We start from the raw sequence: 13,342 nt of genomic DNA, 5'->3' as shown, positions 1-13,342 counted from the left end.
GCACAAATGAATCAAATACAGGTGAGAAGTAGCAGGGCGAGACAAACTGACAAAGTTAACACGTAAGGAAAAAGATTCTTTTTAAAATGGTTGTCAAAATCTATTTCCATAAAACATGCTGACAACCAGCAGCACTGTACAGTGATGCAGGATTAATGTGTGATGCAGCTACCTTAACTCACTTAGCCAAGGTAAGGGCTGCAGTGCACAGCTCACTTGCTCTGGACAAAAACCTCCCTGACTACATCAAACAAAAGATTTGGAAAAAGCCACTCATCATGTGTATAAGACAAATGAACTGACTCATTACAGAGGACACACTTCAACAAATCATGTTACAGGTTGTCTGTTCACAGATGAGTCGTTCATGACAATAATTAAAACTCTAAAACTCCCTGTAACAGGATCATTTGTCAAGTCATTTCCAATTCCAGTGGGAAAAATGTCATTTTTGCAAACAGCATCTTGGATATCAACTTTTCAGTTGTAATCATAACATTTTCCCATGGGTATCACATTTAATATTTAGTGCTAATTCATGTTGACATCCTGTGTTTAAAAATTCTGCTTCAGGCAGAAAGGAAAGGGAACTCCACAGTTAACTGAGCTGCTTGATAAACAGTTTTGTGATACAGCCTATGTAGGAGGAGACATGCTGAGTTTAACTTGTTTTATGGTGACGGGCTCTGCTTTTTACAGCTCCTAAGCTTAAAGAGTAACTCAACCCCTAAACCACTATTTTAACCCTTCAGGTTAAAAGTAGTGTATATGGTTATCTAGTAATATTATTCACTAATCCAGGTCCAACTCTTGGTAGTTTTGAGTAAAGTATTTGGATGACATGTTTTGTGTTAAAAATGTGTGTATGTACTGCCTTCTCTGGCGAAACACCTTCCATTACATTTGAATTTTCGTATTAGCTGACTCTTACCGGGCTGTTGTCACTGTCCCGGTTGTCTGTCACCAACTGTCCTCCTCTAGCTACACCCCCAGAAACACAGCGGTGTGGGGCCTCGGAGTGCACTTCTATTTCTGGCAGATGGCGCAGCGGAACATAAATTCAACGGAATTCAGCACGAGTGGGAGAGGAAGTGGCAAAATTAAACAGCTGGTTTACTTTTCAGAATAAACGATCCCATGATGGTATCACATCGTATTTCACTTTGATACATCGCTGTCCTCACGAGCTCAGCATGCTCTTGTATTTGCTGTATTTGCTAGAATAGAAGTAGAAACTAGTAGAAATACTGCTGTGTTTGTTGTGTTTACAACATTTACAGTGTATTTTCATGCAGGCTGCGGAGCTGTGTGAACCACCCAGCAACAGTGAATACTATTTTCTGACTGGCTGATGCCTTCACATCATCGATTCATAGATTACTAATTCATGTAGGGTGACTATTATGACTTATCAGCATGAAAATGATCATGTATGGCGTGTGAGTGTGTGAACTTACTGAAATGCGTGTGTTTCACACTCAACGTAGCTCTGCTGCCACCGGAAATACCACAGCAAGCTGCCGCTGCCGCAATTTGCACTTGCTGTTAATCCAACATCACTCCCCCAGCGGTGCTCACTCACCCTTCCTTCCCCTCCCCACTCACCAATAACTCTCTGCCCACTTTTTTAAAAATCAGGCATTGGGCGGAGTCAGCTTCAGAACAGGGGTTTAGTACTTCTTTAATATATGGCAGTAATTAAAAACATTAAAATAGAGCACAATAATAATATTGGGGTGACATAATGAATATAACAAAATAGGTCCATGTGGGTATGTTTGCGATGAAGAAGAAGAGGTTAGGGAGAAGAGGTCAGCTGTGCTTTCACGTCCCACCCATTCAGCTGTTATGCGCATCTCTCTCTCTCGCTGGTGCTTTAAATGTGGACTCTGTATAGCCCCCTCAGCTGGCACACTGACCCAATTTATAACCTTTCACATTCAGTGGAGGGCAACTCTGTCTTGAGACCAGCAGCTCACTTCCCACAGGAACACACAACTGTGAAAGCACTGAAATCCCATCAGCAGCGTACAGAAAGAAAACCCACTTACATATCAGCTAAATGTCACTGACTGTAAAAACTAATTTCTTTGTCCTCAGTGCAGATGCCTCCGTGCCTGCTGTCACTCCAGCAGAAGACAGAAACACTGTCTCCTCTGCACGTGTAATACACACATCTGGCCCCAAAACCAAACCCTGTGCTACTTTCAACTGAGCGCCAACTGCCAGAAGTCTGAGCCAGAGGTTTCACAAACAGCAGCCCACAATACCACCAAAGTAAAAATAAACTGACTCACCCGTTCCCATCTACGACTATTCACTAGTGACTTTTGTACCACAGCTCAGTGCGAGGGCCACATGAGTCTGTGAGACTGGTCATCAAGGAGTTTTAGTTCACATGTAAAATTCCCCTTCCACCAAAACAAGCTCAAGCGGTCACTTACCATCTGAGTACGGCTCTTGGGGCAGCAATTGATCTCACCAATCTTCTCATTGGCTGAGGAGAGACAAAAAGAGGCAGAGACAGAGAAGTAAATACTGGAGAGTGAAACCTTTTCTCACTTGTATTGCTTAAGTTAATCCTGTCTTTTATTTTTAGTGGAATCCTGGAGTGTGTTGGTGTCCCAGACAGTTTCTGGCTGAGTGAGAAGGGCAGAGGTGTTCATGCCGGTGACTCTGACCCGTCCTCTCCTCCCACTGAGACATGAAACAGTATCACAGCAAATAGGAGCAGGGCCAACGGGGGCCCAGCTGGGACGGGAGTGCTGTTTTTTTTGTTTTTTTTTTACAAAGGGGTTTGTGTGTGTGTGTGTGTGTGTGTGTGTGTGTGTGTGTGTGTGTGTGTGTGTGTGTGTGTGTGTGTGCGTGTGTGTGTGTTGACAGGAATTCCTCCTGTCCATTAGAGACCCAGCCCACAGCAGCTGAGACACTGCCATCATCTCACATCTGACAACTGTGCCAAAAAGCACAGCTTCCTGCATCAATAGGTGTGCTGAGGCACATCACACAGCTCCTCCTCAAGAACATGCATTAAATCTCCTTCACTCCAGCTTTATATCCTCCAGTAAATTAAGTGCAGTGCAGATATACCTGATACTGCTATTACAGGTATGTAAATAGGGAGAAGTCATACCAGGGCAACAGGAATTATGTGCTACGATATTCATTAAAAAAATAAATCCTGTCCTATATCAATAAAACCTGTCCTAATGAATGTTAAAATGGTTCCCCTTACGTTTTTCCCATTGCATTTCCATATGAAGTGATACTTCTCGGTAACCAATCAACAGACTGCAGTGTCCACTCTGTCGATGAAGGACCACTGTGCTGCATAGCCCAACAGAAGGGTGCGACTGAAACTAAAAAAGTGAAGTTGGAAAACCCCAGTTTGTAAACATCAGCACCATGACAACCAAAAGGCTTGACTGAGTTAATTTACTGCAAATTACTATTAAAAAGCTGCAATTATAGACAAGAGAGGATATTGAAATGACCTCTGTTCTGCATAATAACTCTTGATTGTCTATTTAGTGAAACAAAACTAAACTGATTTTAAGTTTTAATGATTCCACCCATAGAAAGTGCCATCAGTCGCATATGTGTTAAAATAGTTAACATAATTAAATGATGATGAATGATTTAACACCCCAAATGTTTATATATGATACATGTGCTTCCTGAAGAAAATGCACACTGTGGTCACAGTGACACCCACAACACACAGCTGCTCTGTAATTGAGAGATACACACTTACACTTGCAAAGTAAATAAATGTTCCCAAAATAAAACGGATTTTAAATGTAACAAAAAGAATTTGTCTGGTTGAAAACCAGTAGCCAGAGACTGTATGAAGGCTGGATTTTGAGAACCTCAAGGGTGTAAAGTGAAGACAAACAGCATTTAAAAGCTACAGATTTGGTTGAATTTTACAGGATTTAATATGAGTTGTTCAGAATAGTTGGTGACTTATTGCTGTTCCCTCTTCCAAAATCCTGACCTTTAGTTGTCGGATGGAAAAAGAGGTCTTTGTCCCATTGAGGCAGTTCTGACACCAGGAGGCTGTTCCATTTTCACAAAATGTGTGATGTGAGGTTTCCCCAGTGGATAAGTGACAGTGGGCAGAGAGGCAGAGACAGAACCAGAGCCAGAGCCAGAGCCAGAACCAGAGCCAGAACCAGAACAGGTGAACAGACACCTCTGCTGTGTGTTCATTTAATATGGGGTAGCAGCAGTGGGCAGCTGTGAGAGGGAATGTATACTGTATATGTGACCTACAGATCTGGTGAGGAAAACGCTCTTGATAAAGAGGATGATGCTTTGGCAATGCTCAAGTACATTTTGAGTAAATTACAAAAAGTAGCATATTCAATCACTTATTGAAAAAACTGCTGGAGGCTGAATAATCTGGAAAGCGCAAACAGCCACCATTGAAGCAGGTAGTCAATATGTGACAAACATTTTAATAACAGGGCCTGTGAAGCCCCCCAAAAAACAGCATCAAACAGCTACAGCATGAGAACAGTAGGACTCTTCATGAAAGTATGAAATCTGTGTCAGACACATGATGAGGAGCTGGAAGCATAAAGAGTCAGTGACATGCTGAGTCACCGGTCAGCTGGTGTGGACCTGTTCCAGCTGCAAGGTTAACAATAGATGAAATGACAAGACTGATGATGATTCAGACAAAGGGCGAGCGTCAAAACAACAGAGTGACAGATTACACTACACTTGAAAAATCTGACTTTTTTATTAATTTTATTAATACTCATAAGATACAATTTGTTTAAAACTGTATGTTAAATATAAGATGTATTCTAAAGGACAGATTCAAATGAATATAATACAGCAGTAACATCTTCAAGGGAGAGTTTGGAGAGTATTGCTTTAATTGTCTTCCCTTATTTCATGTTTTATATAGTTTCCTATTTTTTGCCTTTTCTCATTTTTAACAGAAGTCTAAATCGTACCACAAACCAGATCTGCATACATTTCTTCTTCATTTCTGAATAAGATAAAAAACATTTTTGGAACAAACAGTATCAAACTTCTCACTCATGAGTTAACACGAAGAAGCTTGAACTTCTGCACTTGTGTTATGTTCTGATAACGAAGAAATAATGTCAGTCAGGCAGGACTAAGTTAATTCTTGAAATCATTGAAACCAAAATAAACAAGCATGAAATAATAGAGACAACAGATTTAATTATGCTCCTTCTGACAAGAAAAGAAACGTTTGGTACTTGATCAAATTTGTTCTATTAGGCATTTTCCCCAATATTTAAATGATGAGAGCAAGCTTTAAGATTTTCCTTACCTACGACCTGTATAATCTCAGCCAGCAGTACTCCGTCTGTAACATCCGTTTGCAGGTCCTTAATCAGACGCTTGTGTCCTGACTTGGCAAGGTAATGGTTGGCCCAGTCTGTGTAGATCTGCAGGCAGAAACAAACACAACCCCAGTGTTCAGTTAAAAGCCAACGAGGAAAAATACAGTCCAACACAGGGGGCAACCCTGTCAGGCCGTCCACGTGTTTCAAACTCCATAAACACTTGAAAACTACAAAAGGTATAAATGGTTGAAGCAAATTTACGACTCTAATAAAATAACAACATGGTTGAATGGGAGAAGAGTAGCGCCCTGTCTTTTGTTGGGGCTCCGATCTGGCATACATCCGCATGGTATTCAAATTGGGGCCATTGTGTTCAGCCGGGGCATTCATCTCAGAGCGCACGGCGGCTGTTTTCAATGGGCCATGCTGACATCACTCTCAGGGGACAGAAAAGACCCTTCACTGCCTGGGGGGAGGAGAAGAGTGTGCCCCACACAGCAAGCATCTGAATAATCTGAATAGCTTCCTTCATAATTAGATGCCAAACTCTCTCTTTTACTCCCCCTTTCTGTCATCAAGAGAAGTTAGTTTATTTTTTTCTTAAAAGGGGGTGGGGGGGCACACAAAGGTTGGAGTTTAGTAGAAAATGATTTTACTCGTATAAAGAAGGATAGTATATATTATATTTGATACATGGAGACCATGTGCATCTGTGCTGATTTGCAGCTTTGTTAGGCTCGAGACTGAAACGTGAAGAAAGTAAAGTGCAACTTGTTCTAAATAAAGTCTCGCTCTCATTGTCACACATGCACAAACTGACACTCTTCTGAAAAGATGACAGAGAAGTGACAAACTATTGGTATGTTTACATTATAATGACATTAGAAAGAACCAAATTACTGTGTTTGTCCAACCAACACAGTCAAACTGAGATTGAAATGAATATCCAGATTATCCAGAGTGATAATCTACATGCTAACAAATAGCCACCAACTCAACTGTAAAAAGAGGGCGTATCACCACCTTTGACCATTGTGAAGACAGACATACTTCATTCAATAAACTGATTCCCCACTAGCCCTTGTGTACTGGGACAAGGGCAGTTGACTTACAACCATAGCTGCATGGAAACAGTGTGTTGTATAACCAGGTTGCTCTTGGTTCCTCAGTGTCATGTAAATAAGAAATATGGCTTCATCAATGAGTTTTCCACAACTTATGACTAACTTTCATGTACACATGTGCATGGAGAGAAATACTGACTCCTTGTTTGTGTCTGTGTATGTATACTGTATATGTGAATTTCATTTTCAAGTAGGAGGCAAAAATGTCATTTCAAATTTAAAAATAGTGGCCTGACACAAAATGTGGCTTCCGTGAACCTACAGTACATTTTCATGCGCATGTAAACTTTCTCACTAGTGGAAACGTGAATATTAGCTTCACACCAAACACTGTGAAATTCAAGTACATCAATTACTGATGAATGAGGGCACACACAGCACCATTGAGGTCGAGCCGCAGCTCAATAATCGAAAAACAAGTTGTGTTGTTCAGTTGTGGCCCTTGTTTCTTTGTGTTTGCATTGTGAGCATTTTCTACCAGGCATGTCATCAAATGAATCACTGCTCTCATGTCAGCTTAGAACAGGTGTGAGTGACACACACACACACACACACACACACCTGAACACACAATCTCAAATGCAAAAAGTTTATGAGCACATGACCACACACAGGCTACGTACCCAAAACACAAGTTATAAAATGTGTGTGACACACAGAGCTAAATAAAATCCCTTAAGCAGCAGGATTAGACTCTGTGCTTCACACTGTCGGCTGCTCATAGAAAACAGGAAGTTCTCTTGAGGAGCTTTGTGTGTGTTTGCAAACTGCTTTCATGTAGTTTCGAGCAGGTTAATTAAGGGGTTGGGGTGTAATTAAAAACGAGGTGAAATGGGTAGCTGTCAGTCAGAGCTAGAAACTCTGAGGGGGGGTCGAGCAGCCTGAGGTCAGTCAAGGGAAAACATGGGTGGGTTGTGAGAGACAAGATGAGGAGAAGTGGGCAAGTCACCGCAGGTTCTTTTTAAGTCTTTAAAACTTACTTTGAGTGCAAATGTAACATAAAATTGAAATACTACAGTGAAATAGAAGTACCTCAAACCTGTACTTAAGTACAGTAATGTAATGAGTTCCTAAATTAAGCTCCACAAACCTCACTGAGCACCCGTCTGTGTCAGTAAAAGAACTCTCACTTGTGGTTTGTTAAATGTATGTGTCCAGATAGTGCAATCACAAGAAAAAAAACCACAAAAACATAAAACAACTTGTGTTTACGTCTACAACATCTTCACTGAGGACTGCAGCACATATGTTCTTCACTAAAAAAACTGCAGAGACAGATATTTTGAGTCTACTGAGTTAGTGGAGACCAAAACAGAGGAAATAATACTTATACTTATTGAAAATTTGAGAAGAAGCACAACTCCATAAGAATTATTATTGTGTGTCTATTTATGTCTGTTAGATGTGAGATTAAAGAAATGTTCACTTTATATGCTTGAAATCTCACGACAAGGTTTTTTTAAAACAAAAACTGCTGACATTGGGTTCTGATCAGAATCACAAATTAAAACCACACTTCAAACTAAAATGTAATCTTATGTATGTACTGTATATTATATGTGTTAAATACCACTTTTTTGTGGCTGATAAAGATGCAACCTCAAGTATCTGACAATACCGATATCAGTCCAATACAGTCATGTTGTATGTTTTAAACTATGAAACCGTTAACAACCATTTCAAGCTATTACAAAGACATACATTTCCAACTGTGTCTTCTCCCTTTAAAGAAGAAATTAACGGCCCACAAAATGACTAATGGCGTATTTCCACCAGCTCTACTCGCCTCACCTCGGCATGACACGGCACGGTTTAGGTTGCATCTCTACTACAAAAAAAGTACCTACTCAACGTGGGCGGAGTCATCACTGCATGGCTGCGTCACACACACACACACACGAGTGACTAGTGACTTTACACAAGACTCCTGTTAGTTGTTGGAGATTAACCCAGGTTTTTAGGATTGTTATTGTATCACATAGTACCTACTCAGCACGCTTTTGGAACCTTGCCGAAACAGGTACTAAAAATAGTAGCAGGTACCAGGTACTATGCCAGTGGAAACGTGGCGTGGCGTGGCGAGGCGAGGCGAGGCGAGGCGAGGCGAGCCGGTGGAAATACGCCATAAAATGCTGTTGTAATCAACATTTTTGCAATACCTGGTTACGGATTCTTTGGATTGTATCGGATTTTACATTTTTATCTGTCTGATCCAGTTATTTTGACCAGTATCGGCTAATATTACATGCAAAGGTCTTTAATGTTATTTGACTGACATACTAATAAGGGGGTGGAGTTGTTTGTTCACAGGTTGCACCTTTCAAAGTAAAAAGGTGTAGGTTTCATCTGTGGCCCTTTTAAAATAAATGTGTTCACAGCGCTGAATATGTGTCAATACTGAATGAACATGCTGTTTTATTCCCTTAATTATCCCGTGCACACATTTCTCCAAACAGAAATGGTTGCTACATTTTTTTTTTTTACAACAGTTTTAAAACTTTTGTATGGCAGCTTGTGTTTAAGACAGCATTACGCATTGAAACATGGATCCATTAAAAAGATGTTCCACTGATGATTTGAAATATTGCTTAGCTGCTGGCACTGAATAAAAAGGCAGAGGTTGACCAAAGACATTATTTGGTTTCATGGGCACCAGGGACATATGGACCAAATCCAACAAGCAATTGAGCCAAGGAACAGCCTAAAACCTATAGCGCTGAACGGGAATAATATTAGATATATATTTTAATATGATACAAATGGTACATATAATTATGTCACATCCATATTAACACTGTTAGAGTCAGATATCCATTGTCTGATAATGCAAATATATTTTTCAAGAGGGAAAATCCCTTCATTCCCAAAGAACACTGGCTCGCTCCTCATGGCAGCAGAGGTTGTTTTTGGAGCTGTAAATTGATTGTGGAGTGAGGGACATTCCCATCATCAAAGACAGCAACATGACACCGAGTCATACACAGAGTCAGGGCCTTATGGAAAAAGCTATATGTGGCCTGTCCAGTCTTTAGACTTCCGGCTTTGTGGACGTGTCACCTTCATAGGTCCAGATTAAACGCATCTTGGTTTTAATACTGGTAATTAATAGTGCAGTTTAAATTATTTACACTAAGATATTCTCTGATTTTATGGAAGCTACACTGTACACATAGATAAGCCTATGTAAATTGATATGACATGACTCTGTAAATAGCTGAACATGCTTTATCAAATGACACAGTGCATTAAAGCCTGGATCCATATGCATGAAATGATGATACACAATCAGCTTGTGATAAGCACCACTGAGTCACTCGTTAATACAGCTGCCTCTTTTTCCCTGCTACATACAAACACACAAGTCAGCTTCACAGCCAGCGTCCCCGCTGCCTCTGCTTGCTGAGTCACGAGGCTGCAGTGCAGAAGGGCATGACACACACAGACCATCTCCTTAGTGCTGGGTCAGACTATGCAGGCAAGGGTCATGGCAGTCAGATCAGGACATCACATCGGGTGCATGCCCTTGTGTTTACAGGGGGGTATTCTAAAGAGGGAAGAGTAAAAAGTGGGTTTTCTGTTTCGGCCAGATGGCTCAGCTGCAAATGTCACAACAAATCATGAGGAAAGCTGATTATACAGTAGGAGTAGCTAAGCAGATGTGCCTTTGTACTTCTTGAGTCATGTGTGTTTGCGTTTTTGTGTGTCAAACTGACACACAGCTGGAGAAAACAACCTAGTTTTTACTTTTCTCTGTTGTTGTTTGCACTGACACTGACTTGTGAGGTGATAAACTGCTCGCTGACAGGTCACTACAGAGATGTTGACATTATGCACTTGCATCATAGCTCAACATCAAGTTCATTGTAGTGCAATGAGATGTATTTGTTGTGTAGGGTGTGGCTAATCACCAGTCTCTAAGATGTGTCTTAAAAATCAGCTTGATTATTTTTTCTGTCCGATAAATTCTTTTATCTCTAATTTGGATAGCACTAACATTCTTTTAAGTCAAGCTGAAACACAGATTCCATACAAGAGTTAATTTAAAAGAAAAAACACCTTTACATGTTTACAGCTAGATGAAGCTCATTGTGTGCCATTAATTGCATATGAGGATGATTAACTGATTTTAAAGCTGATAATGTAATAACATAGTTTCCTCACTTTCAGTTTTCACATCAGGCATATCGTAAACAGCAGAGCTGTAACGGTACAGTATATGTATTGGTCCCGCGGTGTCATGATATGGGGATCACGGTTTGGTGTACGTAGTCATACAGCGAATACATCTGAGTGAGTAGAGCCTATTGTAAAAAAAAAAAAAAATCCAGGTGGCGGTAATGAGCCTTAAAGCTGCCAGCAACCATCATTAGCCTACAGAAGAAGTAGTTAGAAAAACAGACTAAAAAGAAAAGTGATGTGGAGCATGTGGAGTTGGAAGAGCCACTGGCTTCATTTAAATCACCCGTGTGGGATTACTTCAGTTTCCCGGTGCAACATAATGGTGATGGCACGCGGCTGGTAGACCGGACAAAGACTTTCTGCCGGCGATGTTTCGCAGAGGTGCGGTACGTCGCTGGAAACACATCAAACATGCTAACTCACATGGGCACACGGCATCACCGTCACTGGTGCAAAAAAATGTGTGTGCAACAACTTATTCCCCCTGCTTTTAAGCAGCCTCTTGATAATAACACAGACAGGGTCAAAAACATCACTGAAGCAATTGGCATATATCCACATATCCACATATCCACATCTTTGTGCCCATATGCTGTAGTAGGAGTATTAAAAGTGCTTGAGCCATACTTCCTCAGTTTATCCCTACAAGAAATAGTGTTTTTTCTTTTGAACAAAGTGAATGAATGAGAACCCTCCTAATGCATTTGTTTGCATGTTTTCTTTTATAACAAGAGGTGGTTTTTAGTTTTGCAGTCAATTGTTGTCTGTTCAAAATAAACACCGGACTGTTATTTGTGTGTACTGTTACACCCCTAGTAAACATAAATGGGTCCAGTGCCCTTTGTTTTTAGTTCGATGATGGTGATGATGTTTCATGGCTGTACTGAGAGGCTAGTACCTTATCTTTTAACTGCCAAGGACCATTCACTTTGTCCAGTGAAGTTCAAGCATGAAAAACACAATCCAGCAGCCAAATGTTTCAAAGAAACAGACAACACCTCAGGTCTGTACACTGAAGCACTATTTTTGCGTGCGCTGAAGCCACACTAAATGCTTCCAAAAAACAATTATGTTGATAACTTCAGCGCTATTAGTCTTATTGTGGTCAGGGTTCAGTAAGCAACTTAAAAAGCACTGCACTTAACACACCATTATGAACTAATCTATCCACATGAGCACAAACTATAAAGAGAACACATACAGCAGGACCAAAGCTGAACTCCTGAAATGAAGTGCTATCTCTCACGAGAAGCTTTAGGACTTAAACAGTTATCGCTTTATTACAACTAAAGGAACTGAATTGAGTGCTGAGTCTACAGAAGACATGCTCTGATAACAGGGCTTTCTTCAAAGGAAACCCACCTTTAAACATCAAGTGCAGGATGTAGATGAATGCCTCTTTTACTGACCTTATTTAGGATATCCAGTGCTGAGGAAGAACAAGATCTAAATGGTAAATTATCATTGGTTCAACACTCTTGACTGTTACCTGCCTCTCTGTCAGTGAGCTTCCAAAAGAATTCCTGGCTGCTCTACCCTGACATTTCTATTTCAGGATGACCTTTTCCTCTTGAGTACATTTCTCTCATAGCCACCGAGCCCCTTCACTTAATGTCTGTGGTGGATAAAAAACTCTTTATCTTCACAGTTGATGTTTTCCTCATGTTATATCAAACTTTCTAAATGTAAAAAAAAAAAAAAAGAAAAGAAAAAACGTTCATCAACAGGAGGGAACCCCTCTTACCAATTTGAAGTTTCTGCAGGACAAGTGGCTGTGACTCCTGGCCGGTACCCTGATGCTTCCATACTCTGCCATGTCACCTTAAAAAAGAAAACTAGCAGGACAAAGGCAACACCTGGAGGGTCCATAAACATCCAGATATCTATGTGTCCTCCTGGCTTCAGGTTTGTATTAACAGAACATGCTTTACTCTTCTACTCCTCTTTCACCTTGTTCTCTTTCTCAGCCATTTGAAGGTAAGAGCCCTTCAAACTGCTTCAGAGTGAAACCTCAGACAATCTGACACTGTTTTAAACCCACCCCACCTCTCCCCCAGTCCCCCTCTCCGGGTGACTTCCACTTTGAGTCAAACAATCTGACTCAGTTCCTTCTTCTGCTGCTGCAGGTACAGAGTTAGTCGAGCAACATCAAACCATCAATCGAATGTTAAGATGCTTTTTATTTAAACTTTTACATACTTGAGAGAGTGAGGATGCAGATGAAGAAGACTTTTCATGACCATAGTGCTATTTGTAGCTTCCCAATTGGTATAAGTGGCCAGTTAGTGTCTACCTACTAATGTGTGCATCCAAACATTAATATACTCCTCCAACCAAACAGTGTCATATTCTACATAACTGGCTCTATGACATTATGATGATCCTGTTTCTAAGATGGAGTAAATGTAATGAATGTCTCAATGTGGAGTTCCTGTTGCTGACTGAACTGTTGATCTTCTTCCTGTGACACACCTGAGGCTGAACAGTGTACATTACAGCAACAGGTGACCACACGCATGCAAAAACATGAAACCCTTACTTCACACAGGACTACTTCTCCATATCCATATTCATAACTGGACACAAATTCATACCAAGGAGCTTCCCTTACTAACAACACACTTCAACCACAGACAGACCTTCAGCAACAAAATTCCACACATTTGTGTCTCGGTATTAGAACATGAAAATATGTGAAAACCATTCACA

At 40.6% G+C, this 13,342-nt stretch overlaps 1 protein-coding gene across 7 annotated transcripts in view; it reads right to left on the bottom strand.

Annotated features, from left to right (window-relative positions):
- nav2a (neuron navigator 2a) overlaps positions 1 to 13,342 on the bottom strand; it is a 91,697-nt gene that overhangs the window by 62,962 nt on the left and 15,393 nt on the right. For 5 of the 7 annotated variants that reach the window (XM_044031179.1, XM_044031181.1, XM_044031184.1 and 2 more), the window contains exons 1-2: positions 5,315 to 5,769; positions 2,445 to 2,497 (exon numbers count right to left, since the gene is read on the bottom strand). In XM_044031179.1, the coding sequence (XP_043887114.1) occupies positions 2,445 to 2,497; positions 5,315 to 5,720 (459 nt within the window). In that variant the 5' untranslated portion in view covers positions 5,721 to 5,769. Of the gene's footprint in view, positions 1 to 2,444; positions 2,498 to 5,314; positions 5,770 to 13,342 lie in introns of those variants that run through there. The other 2 variants (XM_044031180.1, XM_044031182.1) reach the window with 1 other exon arrangement.

Source organism: Solea senegalensis, linkage group LG7 (assembly GCF_019176455.1).
Source record: "Solea senegalensis isolate Sse05_10M linkage group LG7, IFAPA_SoseM_1, whole genome shotgun sequence".
Taxonomy (NCBI): domain Eukaryota; kingdom Metazoa; phylum Chordata; class Actinopteri; order Pleuronectiformes; family Soleidae; genus Solea; species Solea senegalensis.
This window is presented reverse-complemented; position numbering and strand designations above follow the sequence as displayed.